This window comes from Colletotrichum graminicola (assembly GCF_000149035.1).
Source record: "Colletotrichum graminicola M1.001 genomic scaffold supercont1.9, whole genome shotgun sequence".
NCBI lineage: Eukaryota > Fungi > Ascomycota > Sordariomycetes > Glomerellales > Glomerellaceae > Colletotrichum > Colletotrichum graminicola.
Window position 1 is genome coordinate 185,955 of NW_007361013.1, and position 22,118 is coordinate 208,072.

At 55.4% G+C, this 22,118-nt stretch overlaps 5 protein-coding genes across 5 annotated transcripts; 4 read left to right on the forward strand and 1 right to left on the reverse strand.

Moving 5' to 3' along the window:
- Window positions 1–45: 45 nt before the first annotated feature.
- GLRG_03040 (uncharacterized protein) lies at window positions 46–1,150 on the forward strand. Its single transcript, XM_008093725.1, has 3 exons — window positions 46–332; window positions 393–458; window positions 627–1,150. Exons 1-3 carry the CDS (start codon window positions 315–317, stop codon window positions 849–851), a joined length of 309 nt encoding a protein of 102 aa, XP_008091916.1. The 5' UTR covers window positions 46–314; the 3' UTR covers window positions 852–1,150.
- Window positions 1,151–10,674: 9,524 nt separating this feature from the next.
- On the forward strand, window positions 10,675–12,139 carry GLRG_03041 (uncharacterized protein; the record flags this gene model as incomplete). The annotated part of the gene is made up of 6 exons (XM_008093726.1): window positions 10,675–10,720; window positions 10,780–10,952; window positions 11,009–11,092; window positions 11,143–11,491; window positions 11,552–11,950; window positions 12,006–12,139. 6 exons carry the CDS (start codon window positions 10,675–10,677, stop codon window positions 12,137–12,139), a joined length of 1,185 nt encoding a protein of 394 aa, XP_008091917.1.
- A 1,382-nt stretch (window positions 12,140–13,521) lies between these two features.
- Window positions 13,522–16,079, forward strand: GLRG_03042 (uncharacterized protein; the record flags this gene model as incomplete). The annotated part of the gene is made up of 4 exons (XM_008093727.1): window positions 13,522–13,591; window positions 13,656–14,128; window positions 14,178–15,255; window positions 15,307–16,079. The coding sequence occupies 4 exons, from the start codon at window positions 13,522–13,524 to the stop codon at window positions 16,077–16,079; spliced, it is 2,394 nt and encodes a 797-aa protein (XP_008091918.1).
- Window positions 16,080–16,709: 630 nt separating this feature from the next.
- GLRG_03043 (WD domain-containing protein) lies at window positions 16,710–18,238 on the forward strand (the record flags this gene model as incomplete). The annotated part of the gene is made up of 2 exons (XM_008093728.1): window positions 16,710–16,806; window positions 16,887–18,238. The coding sequence occupies 2 exons, from the start codon at window positions 16,710–16,712 to the stop codon at window positions 18,236–18,238; spliced, it is 1,449 nt and encodes a 482-aa protein (XP_008091919.1).
- A 400-nt stretch (window positions 18,239–18,638) lies between these two features.
- Window positions 18,639–21,948, reverse strand: GLRG_03044 (Sec8 exocyst complex component specific domain-containing protein; the record flags this gene model as incomplete). Its single annotated transcript, XM_008093729.1, has 2 exons — window positions 18,639–19,287; window positions 19,343–21,948. 2 exons carry the CDS (start codon window positions 21,946–21,948, stop codon window positions 18,639–18,641), a joined length of 3,255 nt encoding a protein of 1,084 aa, XP_008091920.1.
- Between the last annotated feature and the right edge of the window lie 170 nt (window positions 21,949–22,118).

Consider the following 22,118-nt stretch of genomic DNA (forward strand, 5'->3'; position numbering starts at 1 on the left):
TGCTTCAGGCGCTCTCTTATATACCTGCAGCTGATTTTCGTGGTTGGCGGGCCCGTTGTGACCATGACAAGACTGGCGATCCCCGCACCCGTGGTCAACAAGATGGGTTTACTCTCTACAAGGTGCCTCGCCAGGGACAAGGTCATTAACAGCTCGTACGGCTTGAGCCAATGCCGGGCCCTGTGCGTGTGCTCGTGAGGAAACGTCAACGATGATGGGGTCTTGCCATCAGATGACGAGGATCGTTGCAAGACTGCACCATTGAGTTGGTGTGCACATCCTGAGGAGCTTCGGCAGCTTGGCCGGCATAGATTATGATAGAAATGCCAATGGTAAGACGCATGTACCTGGGCTGAAGATCGAGTACCTAATACGGCAAGGTAACCTGGCAGAGAGAAGCCCTTGCAAGCTTGAACCAAACGAGAATCGAGATTGGCCTCTGGTTGGAGGTTCACTGGGTAAGCGTGGCCGACAGAGGGGGGGGGGGTAGAGGAACGCCGTTCTCCTCCTGGACAGACCGCAGATGGCAACCATTTGACGTTGTATCTGGTAGCTCCCCCCACCAGACTGGGTGCCCTGCTCCTTTCGCGATTGTTGGAGAGTCCCATCTGACGCATTGCTGTCAGAATAGTATTATTCCATCCGATATGCCTCCGCACGGCTTGCTAGCGGTGGCCGGCGACGAAGCAAAGACTGCTGCACGACCCATGCGGAGACAAGGATTTCTCACACCGAACATCACGGTGACCGTCGGAGGTGTGTTGAGGAATCTCGGAATGTCGCAGTCGAGCCTCCAAAGGCCACTGTTGGGGATGGGTTTTCAACCTAGGCGAGTTTTCGGATTGTTGTAGCCTTTCTTAGAAGCCTGGGCTCACAGGACTTGGCGCTTAAACCGAGCAGAGGTCGCCTATGTGACGATGGTTTGGGAACTATGGGAACTTCACTGGCAGTACTGCAACCGAGCTCATGTTTTGGATAGACGACTTTGATGACGGCCAATGTTGTATAGTCACACAGGTGGAACACCAGGAACCTTTCGCCTTGGAGTAAGAAGAAGCTGAAGCTGCAGCATCGACGTTTGATTCGAACAAGTGTGTGAAGATACTTGTCAATGAGATAACAGCTAGCAATTGCATGCTGTGGTCCGAAACGGTGTTCCCCGTGTCAGTTTTGTTTCCGTGGTATTTGCGTCCACGCATTGCAGCGGCCTCTTGTCCCAATTGATATGGCGGCAATTGACAGGTCCATGATCATGGCAGCCTAAGTAACCGGTGACTCGAAGTCTGTCCTTGTTGCTCGTGTGAGACCCTCACCGATGAGAAGTCGATCCATTATTGTGGGTAGGATGTTGGAATGGCAGGGGATGTTCCGACATCCTTTCGACACACGCAGCAGCCTTCGCCCCATTGAAATGTTGCGGCTGCAGGCGGCCGTTGCAACTTGGTATATCCATGGTAGAAGGAAGAGGTCTGGTGACGAAGCTGCCCAATGACGAGGGCCACACAAGATGCCCTGACCAGTTTGATGCTCGTGCCCCAGACCGGCTAGCGATTTGGGTCTACAAGCGTCAAATATGATGTCTGCGGTTGAGGCAGGATGGGTCGAGATCACTCAGATCACTCCACCTTCAGCCGAGGAGGGTGTGACGAAAGGGAGTGGTAGCAGCATCGCCGAATAACGACAACGCGCTTTTCTGTCTTGCATCGTGACTCCCATCCTTTGGCGCAATGTGCTGTTTTGGGGCATTCGAGTTCCTACTTGTCAAGCGTGTGACGCGGGGTTTCGCCAAGTACCCCTGCACTTAGTCTTGGTCCACAGGCGAAGAAGGGGCAAATCTGGCTGGACGAGCCCGAAGATGATTGAATAACGTCCGGTGAGCTCTGGCTGCGGTAGGGTCAAGATGGTGCACCGGCGTGGCACCGCAGCTGTTGCCGGATATCTTCTCGCTGGAGAGGCTTCAGTAGGATATCTTTAGGCGTATGACAGAATGGCCACTCTGGAAGTGAGCCATCCCCTTCCGTTCCCTGTGGGAGGAGGCAAAGTAGGTTGGCGGGCGGATGCTGCTAGGGCCATGCGGCTGCGGCGAGAGGAACGCGGTGACGAGATGTACCATGGTATGGTAGTGCATTACCGCTCGGCTCAGGGATTCGAAGAAGGCCAGTCAACGGGTGCATGCGTGACAGGGGCCCGGCATGGGAACTTGCACGCGGCGGTCCAACGACAAGCTCCGTCTGTGCGTCTCAACCAACAGGAATGGAGCCCGCTTCTCCCCTCAACGATGCCCTGCAGGCCTAGGATGCAAGTCAAGCAAGGACGTGATGAAGTGCATACACGCATCCAGACGTAGTGTATGTGCGGATACGCAGCACGCAGTTAAGTAGGTACTCCGGCCTTGGAGGGCTCACGTAACCACGAAAAAGGTATCGGATCGGACGTGTCAGGTAGATGGACAACCCAACGCGAAGGTCGATTCGGCGTCGGTGGCGGGCCAGCCACGGTAGCCGGAGCATGATCGGCCATTCGTTGCGCAGGTCGAATGTAACTTTGAGCGCGAACTCGTGGTTGACATTTAATACCGCACCGTATGGGTGGGTTCGTTCAACAGATGCGCGGCAACAATAGCCAGGTCAGACCAGACTAGGGCAGGTCGGCTGGCCGACCAACCCAGACGACAAGCACGACTACTACAGGGACATGCCAGCGCCAACAGCGACTTAGAAGCTGGGGATTAGTCATGACGGCCCACGGGTCTTCAATAGTAAACATGCTTCGTGCCATTCAAGGGGCTAGCCGGCCAGCAAGCCAGCAAGCCCAGCGAAGGGACAAGGTGTACTGTGGTTTTTCAGAGAGCAGGGCCTGTTGGTCCGTTGCGATGGGTCGTGCGGCGATGACCTCAGCCTAGCCGGAGAGTTCATCAGAACGAACGAGGGAGAGAGAAAGAGGAAGAAGCTGCGGTAGCTGGGTTGGGAGATTGCGGCTCATGTGAGTCTGGAATCCACCCATCCGCGTTTGTAGTACCCCCGACCGTAGCTCGCGTTGTCCCGCGCTTCGGAGGTTTCAGTTCGGCAGGAAGAGGCAAGGCACCGGGTGCCGAATGGATGCCCGGGCGGCGGGGGTCGCCGGTGGTGGACGGTATACGTTTGACCCTGTTCGTCTGTCTCTCTCTATAGGGGGCTATTCGTAGGATGATGAAGGATGGCCAGCAGGGTGCACATCAGGCCGCTGCGACAGAGGCTGTTCCATCCTTAGGCTTGGTCTGATGATGTGGCGAGTGGCTGTTGTGGTCAAGAAGAGGTTGAGACGCAAGTGTCTTGGCAACGACGCTGGCGGTAGGCAACAGATGATGCTCTTGCTCCCGCCAGCGTCGCTGCCAGTTCAGGTGCCGCTTTAGCAATCAACCTCACACTGGCCGGTAGTGACAGCCCCAGGCAATCGGAGCGGGAAACGGGGAGTTAACGAGTCGCTTGCTGGCCGCACGGTGGTTCTGGTTCACATAATTCGGGAAATTTGGTAGTTGCGCAGCGGCCAGTCCCCTCCTTCTACGGGTGCAGTGTACGCACGCACCTTCGGGGTGGAAGCCACGTAGGTGTCATGCAATTAAATTATTGTACAACTGTTCCGGGAGTTAGGTAGTTGGCCATTGGGCTGTGCATCTCTTTCCCTGTCGTGCCGAACCGCGCTTGCCAAATGGGCCAGGTTCAATACCTACAGTAGGCATGGCCGTAAAAGAAGCAAGAGGAGGAGGAGGACGAGGGCAGGCAGGAGCCACGCGAGGGGGGAGGAATGGTCATATGCTGCTGACCTCTCGTGGCCCAGGTGAACTTAAAATCTGTCACTAGCGTCGCATAAGGAGGTCATGAGACCTGTTTGTATCCAGAAAAAGACACACCGAACCCTGGAGCTGCGCCGCAGAATGGGTCAAGTAGAGAGAGAGAGAGAGAGAGAGAGAGAGAGAGACAGAGAGGTAGGTACCTTTGTTAACGGTTCCCACAACGCAATCCATCACACACTCCAGGTGCAACTTGCCTTGCAAGCTTGCAAGCCTGTAAGCCCACAGCCCCGCGGTGCAGCCGCAGGTGAGGGGGGAGGGAAGGTGAGCTCCAATGCCCACCCAGTCCATGTCCTTTCCCAAGTTCCCGCCGTCAGGCTGGCTAGGCTAGGCCCTGCCATTGGATGCCGTTCCTGCTGCAGGCTTGTCTAACCGTTTCTGGGTATAGCAGTCACATGCTTCGAAAGCTTAGGTAATACATATACGATGTATGTCAGACCGGCCTTGCCAGGAAAAAAAAAAGCCAGGAAAAAAAAAACCGTACCAGCACGCGACTATGGGACACGAGGACAGGGGAGGGGCCAAGAACCCCAATGGCAGCGTGACGAGAACAAGTCTTCCAGGAGTCGGCGACGGTTGAGAGGGTCGGTCAGCCGTCAGGACGGATAAGTGGACGAAAATAGTCACGTCGTCGATGGCTGAGGATTGGAATGTTGGCTAGGAGGCTCAGGAACCAGTGCGGCTCAAGCCCGCATGATTCAACGACGTAGGAACTCAGCCAGCCCATCCTTCTCGATGCTGCCATTGTTTCTGTTGTTGTTGCCGCCACCGCAAGGTTTCCGCGCACGTTCCGTCGAAACTCAAGGCCCAAACAAGGACTCGGAGCTTGGACTGACCATGTCTTACTAGGTATGTAGAGGCCTCTCGCGCGAAGACCTGCGGAGTGAAGCATGACTGCCCACGTCCCCGAAGCATTGCACCGAGTATCAAAGAGCGCAGCATACGTGAGAGCCACATTGGGCTTACCTGCGGCCTGCAGCCATCCCGATGCCGATTCTCTAGCAACGGCCAGATGGACGTTGGACGAAAATCAACCCAAGACTGTCCGTCATTTGACTCATCTGCGACGGACGACTGAACCGCAATGCTTATTCAAAGTCAATGGCTTTGGCCCCCCCTCCTTTTTCCTTGAATGGTCTAAATCCAGACATCATCGAGTGCGGTAGGATTCCTGATCCTGGCCCTCGGCAGCCTTCACTTGTTGCTTGCAGAGCCTTATGCAACGCTACGCTACACGGCTCTCCACCGCATTGCGCATCTCAATTTTATCGGAGAAACCCAGCCGAGTCGAAGAGGGAGACCCTGCCATTATGGGGCATATATATACCTGTACGATGGTAGTACATGTATACTACGTAGTATGTATTGCAAACCACCCGCGCAACAACCCCACTTGGCTCTGAACAAAAGACAACCGCGAGTGGTTTTTTTTGGCGACCCGGTGGATTGCTTCTGCGGTACGGATACTTCGGTCTTAGAGAAACATCAATGTACCAGGCTCCACTCCTACTGCTGGGCGCCGCCCCCCTCACAACGAGACACGAGCCACAACCACGACTCTCCTCCTGGGCCCGATGCCCCGCACTTGGCCGTCTCCTCCACACATGTGCACGTCGTCATAGGACCTTTGGATAAGTCTCTTTGGCGGGGTTGGGGACATTACGAGGAGGGGAGGAGGTCCAGAACAGTTGCAGAGACTCCATAGCCAACAGTGAAGAGTCCGCAACCAGCTCTCATGGAAGCCTTTTTGCAATTCCATCAATGGGCAAGGAGCCCGATTTGCCTTCTTCCTTCGCCCTTCGCCCCCCGCGTGCTTGGCTACCACTCCATAAGAAAACAAACACCACCACCGCGCAAGCCACAGGAGCTCTGACCAGTGCCTAGAACCAGCAGTATCCCTCCACGTCCCGCCAGCCCCTCCCCTCTTCTTTTCAAGGCCCAGCGAGGTTTAGCCCAGTGGACGCATCCCTGCTCGCGCATTCCAGGACGGTCGTGTAAATCGCTAGAAACGACCAGGGCGTGTGCGACTCCATCGTATTGCAGAGCATGTGCTGCATGCGAATACTGTTGTAAAAGGAAGCGAAAAAAAAAAAAAAAACCTCTTCCTCTACAGCATATGACTAGGACCGTATCTGCAATTTTGCTGCACGGGTGGCTATGCTTGTTCACTTGTCTGCAGCTTGGGCCGAAAGAGCTGCTGTCAGTAGCTACCCAGTCTTCACTACAGATGAGACTGGCGTCAGCAAAGATGTGCATACCTCGTCTTTCATGACTAAACGAAGAAGAGAAAATGGCAACATAGTACACCATGTCTAAGTATCTATGCCGTGAGAACCGTGTAACTTGACAGCAAAGTAGGCCACGAAAAAAAGAGATAGACGGGAGGCTACCGTCCTGCAAAACAGAAAAGAAAAAAGAAAGAAAAAGGCAGTACTCGTTGTTGGTGGAATCGCCCTCGACTCATCAGTAGAGGGATGAACAAAGGCAAATTTCCATGAGGAGCCTCTCGAGAGCGCAGATCCATCTGCCCTCAGACGATGCTTTCCACGATTAGTCAAGTGCCCACCGGTTGTCGGAGGTGACGATACCCAAGCCTCTGGTCCTGCGACTGTCTCGATGCTGCCTTGGTCTTCGGATCTAGCGCCTGGGTAAATCGTTGCCAAAACCATGTTGATGAAGGGAATGGGCCGACCCTACTATCGAACTCCGTCTTCCTGCGTATTCCCCGTACGCGTAGATGCACAGCAGTAGGCCAATGACTGTGAGGAGAAAGTCAAAACCGAATGCTCGGTCAAAGAGCAACAGACTGGCGCAGGAAAAAAAGGTCCAGTGTCGAGGGAGGCGGACCTTTTGGACCAAAACCGAGGAAAAAGAACGTTCAATGTGGAGGAACCGTGCGAGTACATAGGTACTGGACCCTGCAGAATTGGGACCGCTCAGCAGGTCAGTCCTCGAGCGAGGCGCATTGTAGGTACTCGGTTAGTGTGTACCATGTCCAGTCGACTGGCGTCTTATGGTACTGGGCCGGTACGCATGGAAGACCCAGCTGGTCAGGTGGCCTAGATGTACCCCGGCAGTACCGATGTTGGCGGACACGGGTCCGTGGTGACTCCAGGCATGGAAGACGTGGGATCCCAAGACTGAGGAGACGAGAGACTGCAGGCACCTGGTAAAGAACTAACTGCTATGAGGCAAAGTCACCAATCATCGTGAGGACCCAGGGGACTTTAAGAGAAGCTACAGAACAGAAAAGCAGAATAAATGGAGAAAGGAAACAAAACAAAACGAAATCGAGGAAGACCTGAAGAAAGAGAAATAAGTTGAGTAAGATGCATGGGGTGATGAATACATTAGATGCTCAGGGCACAAGGCAGTTGCTACCAGAAAGCACCCTCCACCCAAAGCCAGCCTGTGTCTGTCTGTCCGTCTCTCCTGGCATGGGGAACATCGACTGGTATCTACCTCTTTCTCTCCCAGTCCCAGTGATCGGTCAGAGATCTCAACCCGGTATCTTTGTTTTTTCGACGAAGTTGCCTGGTAGGGTCATCTTGTCTTGGGACGAGCAAGAGCTAGTGCCTGCAGAAAAGACGTGGTGGTTTAAACCCAAGGTCTCTTTTCAAGTCAGGTAGGCACGCAGGCGCAGACGACCTTACGTCGAGACGACAGCGACAGGCACAGGCCCAGTAAAAGAGGGAGGAAAACGGCAAGGTACGTACCGATCTGATCTCCTGGTGTGTTTGTCTCCCGGGTTGGCAAAAACCTGGGAAAGTGCCTGGCAGGAGCCAGCAGGAGTAACAGCATGAGCGCCCATTGGGTTTTTGACTTCCGCTTGCCGAGTTTTAGCGCCTGCTTCCCCGTCTCAAATTGAGCACATGAGCAAGCCTGGTGCAGCGGGTCCTTGTCTAGAGGGGACGACGATGAAAGGCTAACCAGCCAACCCAGTCGAGCAGCGTCCCGCCGTTGTTCTGGTCTCTCCTTCTGCATGTCTCGCCCACCGAACTTCGATCCCGACCTGGAGGCCCTGGACCTGGACCTAGACCTAGACCTATGTAGACCGGAGCCTGAAGTGTACTTGTTCTTGTAGGCGTCCTTGGCCTGCGCTTCCCAGGCTTGAGCTCGCATATTCAGTCTCCCAGATGTCAGAGTTCCTGGCCAACTTGACCTTCCCCCGTCTCAAGGGCGCCGTGCAGCATCGACGACGGCGATGATGACGCACGGCTGTCTTTGTTGATCCGAGAGGAGAGAAGGGAGAAGAACGACGCCTCCACTGTCTTGTTGACCGTTGAATGTCTGAGTGATCCGGCTTGACCTGATCTTGAGCCCGACTCGAAGTGAATCACATTGTCCTATTTTATGAGTGCCCATCTATCCATACTGTTCCTGCGTGGTGTCTTGACTCTACCTCAACCGATGACCTTGTTCAGAGAAATCCGGACTGAACTCGCCCGGCAGATCCTAGTCGGCACTGCGCGCGGCTTGCTTCCTCCCTCGAAATGGCACTTTTGTCTCGCAGCGGAATACGGATGCTGCTATCCACCTTGGCCATTGACGCTATCAAAGCCGTTTTATGTCAAGCAGTCGCTTTACTCGGTCTTGGGAACCAGGAGCAAGAGGGACGAAGACAGTAAAGGAAGGAAGCTCGCCATGCCTGGTCAGGCGACATACGAGAGGTGAAGAACGCAGGTTAGGACCGACTAGAAGTTGTTCAAAATGGGATTGTAGAAATGGGTAGCAGCAACAGCAAGTAGCAGGTCGACTTTCTCCTGTGTTTATTCCCGTATCCTGGTCTTTTGTTTTCATCTTATTTGATTCCGGGGTGCTTCACTGCTCTTCCCTCTCTCCCTCTCCCTCTCAGAGTCTCTCTCTCACACCCCCTGGACTAGTTAGTTTTGGGGACTTGAGATGCACTCCGTCATTCCTTGTCCAGCTGCGCGCGCTAGTCTGCCCTGCCGTATGGTCCGCGAGACCTCAAGCCCAAAAGAACAAGAAGCACAAACCACCCCAGTTGCCCCTCTTTGCAAAGTACATCCCTACCTCTCTCTCTCTCTCTCTCTCTCTCTCTCTCTCTCTCTCTCTCTCTCTCTCTCTCTCTCTCTCTCTCTCTTGCTCCCCAGTCCAGTACTTCATCCATCCACCACCACTGTCCAACATCTTTCCCACCATTCACTGGAACCAACCCACCTCGCGCTTCTCTAAACGGCGTGACAACATCCTCCTTCTCCCACCTCTCGGGTACCCGAACTTCACCAAGTTTCCCCGTGCATCGCTTCCTCTCTTGCATCTCCCTACCACCAACAGCATCCGCTCTCGATATCCGTTTTCTCCATAAATAAAAAGATAAAAAAATACGTCCTACGCCGATCTATTGACGACCGCTCATACCGCCCTGTCCTCGACCCGTTCTCGTCTCTGTTCTCGCTTGGAGGACAGCTGTCTCGGTCCAGCCACCCAAGCAGAGAGCGGCCAGCGCCTCTGCTCCGTTTCTCTTTTCCCACTCTCACTGCACCTCGCAGCCGCCGCCGCAGCTACCTCGAAGACAAGAGGTTCCCCTCTCGCTCTCGCGCTGTCTCTCTTTCTCTCTCTCCCTCTCACACACGCACACTCTCTCTTTCTCGTCTCGGTCGTCTCTTTCCGCAATCCCGCCTTCGCCGACAATTGCCAGTCCTTGTGAGTAATTCTTGTCTTCTACATCCCAACCCCACCGGCCTACCCTGCTTGCGTTGCACGGGCGTAGAAAACATCACGATCCTTGAGCTTGGTCGGCCTGCCCCTCAGCGACGTGCTGTGCCGTCATCACCACTTCCCCCCCTTCCCACCCACCACCACCACCATCACCACCTCCAGCATTACAACCACCGCAACCCCCCAACACAACCACCGCCTACTGTACCTTGTCCTGTCTCTCGGCCCGTCGTCACCAGTTCACCCACACACGAGGCGTGGTATTTGCCCTGCTGTGACATATTTCCCCCATGTAAGGCATCTGTAGCTGCCTCGCGCTACTGGTCTGCACGTCCCTGGCATTTTCCCTCTTGCCTGAGCGAAAAATCACCTCACTAGGTACTCCGTACTTGCTGCATGCATAGCGCTGCTACGCATATACACACTGCCCACCCCCTCCTATTCTCTGTCCTCTGTCCCGTCCCGTCCTGGTCTTGTCCTGCTTTGGCCGGCCCTGCTCTGCTGCTACCTTACCTACCTTACCAATAACCTCTGGTTCCTTCGCTCCTCTGCTTGCTACCATTCACCTTGCATCGTTGCCATCATTCATATTCCCTTGCCCTGCCACCTTCTTCCTCTCCCTGTCAAAACACCTCCCGCCCCGCACCCTCGTCCGTCATCCTCGTTCATCACTGTTCGTTGCACGGCACACCAGTACTTTGCCCAAATTCGCCTCGCCCTATTAACCACAATCACCATCTTCGAATTTTTCGCTCCTCCTAAATCTCTCTGCTGCCCTGCTAATGAGATCAATCAGCTCCTTGCAGATTGCCCATCGACCTCAATAGTGCAATTGGATCCAGTCCTTGGGGAAGCCTCAACCGACACCCGACACGAATCCGCTGCCGGTCCCATTCCCCTTCTCAACCCGTCTCACGACCACAACCACGTCCATAGCTGAGGCCCTCGAAACAAGCGATTGACTCGTCGGCTTCCAACTTGGCTCTCGTGCAATTATAACTGCACGACTTCTATACCAGCGAAGCAGCCTTGGTTCCCCGCTGCCCATCACGGCCCGCCTTCGAATAACGGATTCGTTACCCCTCATTCCTGTCGACCTCACTTCGCCCAACGTCGGCCTACAATAGCAGGGCTTTTGCCGTGCTGACAACACCTTCCGAGCCATGGCGCAGAATCGCCCCGCCGCTTTTAACACTCTCAGGATGGGAGGTAAGCAGCGGCAATTCCCATGAAGCAGCCCGTTCCGGTCATGCTAACGCCTGCAACAGAGGTTATTCGCGAGAAGGTCCAGGATGGAATCACTGGAGAAACGAGAGATCTCCAGTACACTCAGTGCAAGATTGTGGGTAACGGCTCTTTCGGTGTCGTCTTCCAGACCAAACTCTCGCCTTCAGGAGAAGATGCGGCTATTAAGCGTGTCCTCCAAGACAAGCGATTCAAGGTCTGTAACCCTCGCCTTTTGGCCCTCGAGCCGCGTCGTGCTGACAGCAACTTCAGAACCGAGAACTTCAGATTATGCGGATTGTCCGGCACCCCAATATCGTGCAACTGAAGGCCTTTTACTACTCCAATGGCGAACGTGTAAGGAGCCTCGCCCAGCAGCAGACGACCACTTGGCTAACCCAACGTAGAAAGACGAGGTGTATCTCAACCTCGTCCAGGAGTTCGTGCCCGAGACGGTCTACCGCGCGTCCCGCTTTTTCAACAAGATGAAGACGACAATGCCAATCCTGGAAGTCAAGCTCTACATCTACCAGCTTTTCCGCGCTCTCGCCTACATACACTCTCAAGGCATTTGCCATCGCGACATCAAGCCACAAAACCTCCTCTTGGACCCCACGTCGGGTATTTTGAAGCTTTGCGATTTCGGTAGCGCCAAGATTTTGGTCGAGAACGAGCCAAATGTGTCGTACATCTGCTCACGATACTACCGAGCGCCAGAACTCATCTTCGGCGCTACGAACTACACCACCAAGATCGGTAAGCTAATCGCGTTTGAGGAGCAAGATGGCGTATCAATCCTAACTTTTTGCGTGATAGACGTTTGGTCCACCGGCTGTGTGATGGCCGAACTCATGCTCGGACAACCTCTCTTCCCCGGAGAATCAGGCATCGACCAGCTTGTCGAGATTATCAAGGTTCTCGGCACGCCTACACGAGAGCAAATCCGCACGATGAACCCGAACTACATGGAACACAAGTTCCCTCAGATCAAGCCCCATCCCTTTGCTAAGGTCTTTAGAAAGGCGGACGCGAATGCGATCGATCTGATCGCGCGCCTCCTCGAGTATACCCCGACAGAGAGACAAGCTGCCGTCGAAGCCATGATTCATCCGTTTTTTGACGAGCTGAGAGATCCCAACACCAAACTACCCGACTCCCGCCACCAGAGCGGCGAAGTTCGAGACCTACCCCCTCTGTTCGACTTCACCCGTCATGGTACGTGTCAAGTTTGTAGACCGCATTGGCTGCGCCGCGTCTAACATGATCTTAGAACTTTCGATTGCGCCGAACCTGAATCATCAGCTAGTGCCGCCTCACATGAAGCCCGTCCTGGCTGGAAGGGGATTGGACATTGACAACTTCACCCCGATCCCGAAGGCAGATATGATGGCCAAACTGGATTGAGCAAGCCGAGACCTTGTCCAGGGACTCAGTGCACTTGTGGATCGTCCCCGACTATTCTCGTCCGCAAACCAACTGTTCGACCAGCGCATACCGAGATGGAATTCGTGCATGGAGCGCAGGGGCGCTCGCCTCCCACCCCAAGGTCCGGCCAAATGATGATTAGATGTTGAACGTGCAATGCCGACCAGAAGCTGAGCTGCGTCGATCGTTCAAAGCGCAGCGGCTTGCTGGTTAAGATGTGCGAAGTGTCTGCGCTTCTCGCAATGTCAACCGTCTCACGACGACATTGAGGAGGCGTGGCAAGAACTGGGCCTCCCGAGGCATGTCTATTGATTACGCGACATGTTGCTAACCATTTCACTGGGAAGCTGCGTCGTCGTAATTCGCGAAAGACTTAGGTTCTGGACCGCATCCTGACACATGACCCAAGATGGCTTTCACTTTTGTTCTTCCTCATGTTACCGAAAACCCTTCCCTACGCTACGCCACGACAGGCGATTGTCTGGACGGTCCGAGCCTACCTTTTTCTCGTCTTTTCATCACTTCGTAAGGTCCGGCGGGGCTTCATCGCTTATCAGCACTCGGCAGACGCATGGTGGACTTGTTCAGGATGCTGTGGGGGGAGGGGGGGTGAACCCTTTTATGGTTGTTGGCGGAGAACGGCGGAAGGCATGGAGTTGGGATGTACTCTCCTGCTTGTTGCGAGGTGTGAGCGGCAGGTCTGGATTGGTATTGGGCATGATTCCGAGGAAAAGATTTCAGCTTTCTCTGTTTATTCATGGCGACGCAACGATGGCGAGCCAAAGGAGGTCAATTAAAAGGGTTGGGACTGGCTACTTCGCTCAGACAATGGGAAAGAATGCTGCTATTATGACATTTTGCTTAGAGTGGCCGATCAGGATAAACGCGAGGCAGCTTACTCTCTCGTTCGAAGCACTGCTTTGTCACGTTCCTCATCCCCTTCCTCGTGGGCCTGGATGTGAAAGATGATCTGGGACAATGCTCTCATATCCTGCTGATAAAGAAACAAGGGTTGAATTGAGCTTTGGTACCTGGTTGGGTATTTATTTAGGTACCTTGAAACTAAAACTGGCTTAGTACCTGACTTTAGGTACTAGCTAGGTGGGTAAATACACTGTGCGCCCCCAGATACTTTACTGCCTCAGGCAGCTATGCGTCGCGTCTTTCCAAGCAAGTGCCCCCGGGGTGCAGGTGTTACTAGCAGGGGAAGCTTGTCTCCTTCCGCCATAACTTTTTGAGGTTCCTACTTTGAGGCTGCGTACACTTGCCAGGAGCTTCACCTCGGCCGACCCATTGGCCTTTACAGATATCTTGACCGTACTCAGTACCTCACTCAATTGTTATAACCACACTTCATTGACATGGGGGACTACGAGAGAAGGCGCCACGGCGGCGGTGGTGGATACAACAACAGGAAGAGAAGATATCGAGGTAAGCTTCCCCTGTTATGTGTCTGTTTCAGCGCGAGCTCACCAACCGCCTCTGGCGGCGACAGAGGACGATGACCACGATCACCGACAATCGCGAAGAAGAATCGATAATGCGCCCCTGCACGTAAGGGTTCGCAGACAGCTCCTTTCTCTTGCCGAATCCCCTCTTCGCCGATGGCACGAGGAGGTCCAGGCCATCGCTCACGTCGTTGCCGACAACGCAGAGGACACCGAGCTTCGCGAAAGCTTCGTCGGTCTTGTCTTGCAGCTCTCGTTGGAGCAGCCACTCAAGACACCTTTTGTAGCTGGCGTACTCCTCCTGGTGAATACGCTCAAGCCCGACATTGTGGACGAGATTCTTGCGAAGCTCAGCGCCACGACGCAAGAGAAGATTCAGTCCGGCGAATGGAGGGATGTAAAACTCTATCTGAAATTGCTTGCTTGCTTGCAGAGCTCTCTAGATGGCGAGGGAATCTTCCCCGTTCTAGAGGAGCTGTTTGGTCGGGCTGTTGACTTGCAGACGGCAAGCTCCGATGACGTAGGTGCAGCATTCATTAAGATTTCTTTAGATGGCTAACAGATCATAGACAATTGGCACAGAGCTGGTCAAGATCATTCTTCTTACGATCCCGTACATAATGGCAGCGGCTCCTGGTCAGTGGCAGCAGAAGGCTGCCGACCTTATGGACAAGACAGAAATTATCGCCTCGGAGCCCCACGCCCTGCAAGCATTGATCGACCCGTACCTCTCCGAGAAGGAGGACCAGCCTAGTGGCTCTATGAGCGTGATCGCATTGCTCCAGAAGCAGCTGCAGCGCGAAGCAGCAAATGGCTGGGAACTTTCCTGCCTTCCTAGACCCTGGAAACTGCCACTGGAGGAGATCGAGGCACAGGAGAAGCTGGACAATGCCACGAAGCATAGCCTCCCCTCCATCACGGTCCCTGAGAAGATCGTCGCTGGTCCTCGGCCCCTCTTCCCCGAAGTCTACTTCTCAGTATACGGCAATCAAGACGTCGAGTCTGTGCCTCCTGTGACGGACATCGCTGCCTCATTGGTCAGAGATGGGTTGGTTGATACGATTAATATTCTTGACTTTAACCGCAACGTCACTGCACGATATCTCATTGACCTGGACTGCTACTTTTCCGACACCACCTTCGTCAAGCGAGCGACGCCTTTTGATCGACTCAGGGATATCGAGACTGGCCGCTCAACATGGAAGCCTGAGGATGTCGCTGTCGATGCCGTTTTCTCGCAGCTTTTCCAACTACCAACGCCTGAGCACAAGCTTGTATACTACCACTCAGTCCTTACCGAGGCTTGCAAGATTGCGCCTGCAGCCATCGCACCTAGTTTGGGCCGAGCGATTCGGCACATGTACCGCAACTCCAGCCGCATCGACCTTGAACTCTCGCAGAGGTTCATCGATTGGTTCTCACATCATCTAAGCAACTTTGGCTTCACCTGGAAGTGGACAGAGTGGGTCGACGACGTCTTCCTTCCCGACCTGCATCCCCAGAAGGCGTTTATAATTGGGGCCTTGGACAAGGAAATCCGACTGAGCTTCGCACAACGCATCAAGGGGACGCTTCCTGAACCCTACCAGCCCTTGATTGGGCCCGAGAAGGAAAAAGATGTTCCGGATTTCAAATTCAATGACGACAGTGAGTGATAATCTTTCTCCTCATGATCCGTGTATTAACAGATAAAATCAGGCACTCCATTTGCAACCGAGGGTCGCGAGATCGCTGCGTTGCTAAGACGCAAGGCGCCCGACGAAGAGTTCCAGCCAATCATTGAACGAATTCACTCACTTGCGATAGAACGCGGTTTGGATCCCTTGGTGACAAGCACCGACATCTTCGTCACGGCTGTCTGCTGGGTTGGTTCTAAGTCGCTCAGTCACGTCCTGGCATGTATCGAGCGCACCAAGGACCGTCTGCTGGATGTCGGCGCGGCATCTGAGGTGGCTAAGGCCCAAATCATCACCGCAGTCATGTCGTATTGGGCAGCACAGCCCGGCGTTGCTATCTCGATCGTCGAAAAGCTATTGAACTACTCAATTCTTCTACCCATCACGGTTATCGAATGGGCCCTTGGGGGCAGCAGTCACGTCGAGGGACAGTCATCGGGCGATGCCTTGGCGCAGCCGCACGTCTTCGAGTTGGTGTTTGGAACCGTGGCCAAGGTGACGGGACGGGTCAGACAGTTGTTGACTAAAGAAGCCGAAGCGGACGAAGAAGCGAAAGAAAGGGAGTGCAAGGCTATGCGTGATCTTTTCAGGGCGATGGATGATGCCTTGATCAGCTGGGCTTCGGGCAGCAAGGACGAGATGATGGAGGAAATGGATGGCGCTGGCCAACGCGACGCCCTCCTCCGCCGATGGGGGGAGAGATGGCTGAGAGTATTCCGACGGCGGTCAGCCATCGAGGAGGCCTTCATTGTGGAGGCTAACAAGGAGCAAGCTGTCGCTGTAGACGAAGTCTAAGCTCTCTCAAGAAGGGTTATCCGTCGTCGCGGCCTTCTCGTCGGCTTGTTGAGGAAATATGCCTTCAATTTGTATGATTACACAAAATGTTCATGGTCTGTAATAGATCGGGTGAAGGCCTGGCAGACAAGAGATCATCATCGGGCCTTCAATCTCAGACAATCAATGCGGAACTACATACCTTCCTGGATCTGCTCGACATTGTTTGCATGGCTCTTATGGCATGGACGACGGATTGTGTCTCGGATGTTAAGCTATCAGGGTCCTCCCACTTTAGTGGCTCTCGCTGCCCCCTGGTACTTGAGTAATCGGGCGGGTGCGGGGCATCGTCCAGCCTAGTAGCGGTTCCTTTTTGCGCTGTAGCACTGATTGGGCAGAGCCGGTACGGCGGGGTTAGAGATTTCTGCAAGGCTGACAGCCAGCTTCAAAAAAAATTTGGACGGGGAAAGGTGCTATCTTGCTTGCATCCAGCATTTCTCAACAGCACAATCTACAACTCGACCAACCGCCTTTCGAACACGCAGCCTCTCGTAAGGGAGACCAGGTCTACATTCACCTCTCCAAATCTGCCATCAAATCTTACCAGTACAAGAAGAACACTGGGTGTGTCTCGAGCTCAAACCAGTTACAATGGAGTCCTCAGCGGCCCAGGTGAAGGTTAACTTTACGACAACGCACGAAGATCTCCAGTTGGACGAGAGCAAGAGGCAACTGATTGTGCCCGCAGGTACTTCCTCTGATCTTCTTGGGAACCCAATGGGTTGTTGGTCTGTGACGTTGACGGCTAACATCCTTCCCCCCTCCTAGACATCAAGCGATATGGCCTCTCAAGGATATTGAACTCCGAGTCGATGCTCAACACGTCGTCGCCCGTGCCCCTCGACTTCCTCGTTAATGGAACCTTCCTGCGCACCACAATCGAAGAATACCTCAAGGAGAATGGCCTCTCGCTCGAGACGACTATCACCCTGCAGTACGTCCGCAGTCTGCTGCCCCCCGTTTACGAGGCCTCGTTTGAGCACGACGACTGGGTCGCCGCCGTCGACGTCCTCTCGGCCACGTCGGCCGCAGGCCGCTGGTCCGGCGACGCTCTTCCCCAGGGCCAGGATCGCATCCTCTCGGCCAGCTACGACGGTCTCGTCCGCGTCTGGAACGGCTCCGGCCAGTGTCTGGCGACGTCCCCCTCGGCCCGCGCCGGCGGCCACGCCAAGCTCCTGACCGACGCCAAGTTCCTCTCCTCGTCGCAGATCGCCTCCGTCGGGCTGGACCAGAAGGTCCTTGTCTGGAAGTACACCGAGTCGGCCGACGGCTTCTCGGGCGAGCTCAAGCCCACGCTCGAGCTACACGGACACAAGAAAATGATCAACTCGCTCGACGTCCACGGTCCCTCCAAGAAGCTGCTGACGGCCTCGACCGACGGCCGCGTCGGCCTTTGGCTAGCGTCCAAGAAGGGCAGCCCGGACGTCGACGCCGACGACATCCCCGCCACGCATGCCAGCAGCGTCAAGCGCGCTAAGCTCTCCAACTCGTCCGTCACGGTGCCGCAGAAAGGTGCCCTCGCCATGATCGCCGCCCACGCTGACGCCTCCGCCACCGGCGCCGCCTTTCACCCCACCGATGCCACCGTCGCCTACTCCGTCTCGACCGACCACACCCTCCGCACCCTCGACCTGACGACCGGCTCCGTCGTCTCGACCCTGACGACCCTCCACCCGCTCCTCTGTCTGGCGCCCATGCCGCGCAACTCGTCCCTCGTCGCCGCGGGCTCCGCCGCCCGCCACGTCGCCCTCCTTGACCCCCGCGCCTCGGCCTCGACCACCTCGGTCCTCACCCTACGCGGCCACACCAACATGATCTCGGCCCTCGCCCCCTCCCCAGACAACGACTACAGCTTGGCATCAGCCTCGCACGACGGCACCGTCAAGATATGGGACCTGCGGAGCGTGCGGCCCGCCACCAAGGACGAGGGCGGCGGCAGCGTCAGCGAGGCCGTCTACAGCATCGGCAGGGAGTGGCTTAAGGGCAAAAAGGCGCCCACGGGCGGCGAGGGCGCAAAGGTGTTTGGCCTCGCCTGGGATCAGACGTGGGGCATCGTCAGCGGTGGCGAGGACAAGAAGGTGCAGATTAACAGGGGGAGGGATCTCGTTTCTTCCTCGTAGGAAATCGGCCGTAAGTGGGCGGAGAGGGAGAGAGAGAGAAAGAGAGGAGGGACGATACAAAAAGTTCACGGATTGGTGATTTTGAACATGCGGTTGGGAAAAGTTTGCTAAGACGGAAAAAAAAAAACCATAGACTACAAGAATAATACCCCCAAAAATTTATCAAGACTGCATTGCATGCATGGCGGCTTTCGAGAGCATCCGACATCGACGTTTTGATTGTCGTACCGTCTATATCTCGTAATGATGGCTGACCCTTCCCCCCTTTCTTCCCAAACTCCTCGCAAGTCGCAAGCATGTCTAAACTCATTCAGTGTTCAGCCGTTATGGGCGGGCTGCCCCGCCCCCTCCCCCCCGGCGGAACGTCGATCCCTGAAGCCGATCCCCTTCCCCATCCATCCTACGTCTGCCACATGTGCTCGCTGAGGCCGAGCATCTTGTCCGCCATCTGCCTCTTGGCGGCGCTCGCGATCCCGCGCTCCGGGTTCGCGAGCTGTTCACTGAAGCACAGCTCCAGCAGGGTGCGCAGCTCCTCGTAGTTGAACGTGTCGGACCGGTCGGCGTGCTCGTCCTTGTCCTTGTCTTCGCGGGCCTTGTCGACGATAGCGTCGGGCCCCTTATCGAAGAGGGCAAAGTAGTTTGCCGCGCGCGCGAGGTCGACGCCCTCCTCCACGTTTTTGAGGTTCTGCTGCAGTACGAGGATGTTGAGCTGCATGCGGCCGCAGCCCTTTGCGTTCATGGGCGAAACGAAGGCCGCATTGGTAACGAGGTAGGCGTTGATCAGCAGGCCCAGGCCGGTGCGGATGAAGGCCGTCTCCTTGGCGCGGAGGTACCGTGCTATGGTCTCGTCGTAGAGGACGAGATCCGAGTTGAGGGTCAGTATCTGCGGGTCCGGCTCGGTGACTTCCTGATCGAGGAGGTACGGGGCCGTGTCTGTGGAGAGGGCGGTGCGGAGGGAGTAGATGATCTCGCAGCGGATCTCCATGTGGAGGGTTAGGAGGGCGGTGGCCGCGAGCTCTTCGAAGGAGGTGACGATGCCGTCGAAAGCCCTGTTGGCGTGGTTAGCATCAAGATGTAGGAATAGGTTAGGTAGGGAAAAAATACTGGACAGTCTCCCGCGTCATAGGGAGATACACAGGTCCATCTTCACTGGTGGCTTTGTTGGGGTCGTTCATGAGCGTCCACCTCTTGTTCGACCCCCGGTTCAGCTGTGGCCTTGAGGAGTCCGCTTCATTGCGGGTTATGTGACGGAGGCTTGCAATCTTGACCGCGAGCCACTTCATACTGGTGTACAAGAGACAGAGAGACGAGATGGTGTCTTTGTCCTGAATGATGTCTGCCATGTCCATGCGCTTCTCGTTTGTCTGGACAATGAGCAGACCGACTTCCTTCTCCAAGAGCTCGCGGTCCAGGGGTTCGGAGGTCCACAGCTGCTTTATGGTCTCTTGAACATCGCCCTCTTCCAGAGTCATTGCCGCTGACATGCGCAGCTTCGTGGGCTCACCCGCCTGCGCCTGAGTCTTGCTCACGAGTGACTTGTACCACCCGAAGCAGCGGTCGTAGTACCTCATCATCTGGGTGATGATGAGTGTGCTCAGGGCCTGGTCGTGGGGAATAGTGCCAAGCATGCGGCAAAAAGCAGTGACAATAGCAAAGAAGGCGGTTGTGCCCTTGAAGACGGGCCGCTTGGCAACCTGTGCCCATTCCTGATCTTGCAAGAATGTGTCAGCTTCGCCAAAGATGGTGTCGCTCAGCTTGCCCAGAGTCTCGTCCAGCTGAGGCTGGAACACGTTGACCAGAAAGTTATCCAAGAAAGATGTCAGTGTGCTGGTTGCGAGGTCCGAGCCTGGAGGCACAATCATTTTCAACCGCTGGAGGAAGACGAGCGTAGGCGGCAGAAGCAAGCTCATGTTAAAGACACTGGGCTCGACGATCGACCTGTATGTGCCGGTCGTCTGTTTGTTCTCCCAACCCGCCAAACCCCCCCTCTTGGTGTTGCCAGTATCAAGCCCCGGCCGCTTCTTGTCAGCGCCAGACTTGCGAGACGTATCCGTCAGACCAGGAACAGCAGCCCGAATGATGCTCTCCAAGGCTTCATACTCCGTAGTCATGTCCACAGCCTTCGGATCACCCTCGGCAAACTTGAATAGATGTTCCCGAACAGCGTCCTTCTTGCCATTATTCGCACCCAGAGTCGGTGATGTGCTGAACTGGTACACATCGGCATCTGTTGTAACATAGTTGTGCAGGAGGGAGCGGATCTCGTTTTGATAGAGGTTCCACAGCTCCTTGAAGCTTCCCAGCAACGCGCTGTTGTTTCCAGCACCCTCCCGCCGGATGAGCGCCTTGATCGACTCGTGGAATACGCGGTGTCCCTCAGCAATTGCTTCAAATTTGCCAAACAACGTCCACAGCAGATCGTAGATGACATCCGCCCTCATCTGCGTCTCCCGGTTGCCATAGATATGTAGTCCTTGGGTGTTAGTCGAGCCGCCGCGCAATGAGCTAGGGTGCCGTTGGTCGACCTCCCTAAGCGTCTCGTTGACAATGGTAAACAGCTCGACAGGCAGTCTCTGCTTGAGAGTGTCGACAGCCATCTCCAATCTGCCCAGTTTGTTCAGGGACTCCACCAGCAGAGCGATGTAGGAGAATGTGTCGGCCTCTGGGTTCTTGGCTGGATCCTCAGCCACTGTCCCTTCGAAGTCCATGGCGTCCAGTGCTTGGTGGAAGGGGGTGACGGTGATTGATTCATAGTTGCCCTCTTTGAATGCGCCTTGGGTCTTGGCCAGGTTCTGCCACCGCTCCTGGCAGTACGGCGACTTGAGATATAGGTGTTCGTGAAGTTCCTCGACGAGAATATCCATGAGAGCCGTGTCTTGATTGGCAAGATAGCTCCGCAGGTCGCTCAATGCGCCGATCTCATCCAACTCCGGTTTCCTCAGCTTGCGCAGCGCATTCTGCAACACCTCGACCGCACTCAGAAACCGCTTCTCGGATATGCGTGCTTCCAGCTGGTCCGGCACGAGGCGCAGCTCTTCCAGTTCATTCAGGGATGTAAGAAGCTCATCGTAAGCCTGTGATGTGGCCGAGAGCTTTTTGAGTTCGGGATCCGATGTGCAAAGGCTCACTTTGGAGGCCAACAGGGAGTCCTTGAGCGCTCGCACTCGCTTCTGCGACGCCTGTATGCTGCCCTGGATCTTGTGGAAGGTTCCGATGGAACTGTTGAAGCCCTGATGGTGCTCATGAACGATACCCTTGAGAGAGCTCTGCAAGAAGTCGTGAGTCTGTCTGAACTTGTCGTACTCGTGGGCGCGGCCGACGGAGCTGGTGTCTAGGAGCTGTAGAGCAAGCTGAACGGGCACGCAGTCCGTTTGACACATAGACGGCCACTCCAGTTTGATATGCTCGAGGACCTGGACGATCTGCCGTTCGGCGCTCGTCTCCTGGGCGCGTTCTCGGGTGCGGACGGGCGGCGGTCCGCCACTTCGAAGAGAAGATGGTGATCGGGCATTCGTGTTCGTCGGCAGGGGGCCTACGGCGTACCGGTCACCTCTGTCGCTTCTGTCACCTCTGTCGCCCCTGTCGCCTCTGTCGTTGCCGTTGTAGCCATTGCCGTACGGGTCATAGTCTTCTTCCCACCGGCCAAAGTTGCCGTAGCCGTTACCGTTGCGGTAGCCACTACCGCCACTGCCGCCGTACCGGTTCGACATGGTGGAAGTGCGGGTGTATGTGGCGGTTTAGACGGTTGGGAGGGAGGGGAATCGCATCGCGGATCAGGGTATCTCAGAATCGTTGGGCTCGGAGGCGATTGTCAGGGGTGGAAGTGATCCGAATGAGCAGCGACTTGGTACTGCCCAGATTCCGTGTCGTTAATGCTGTC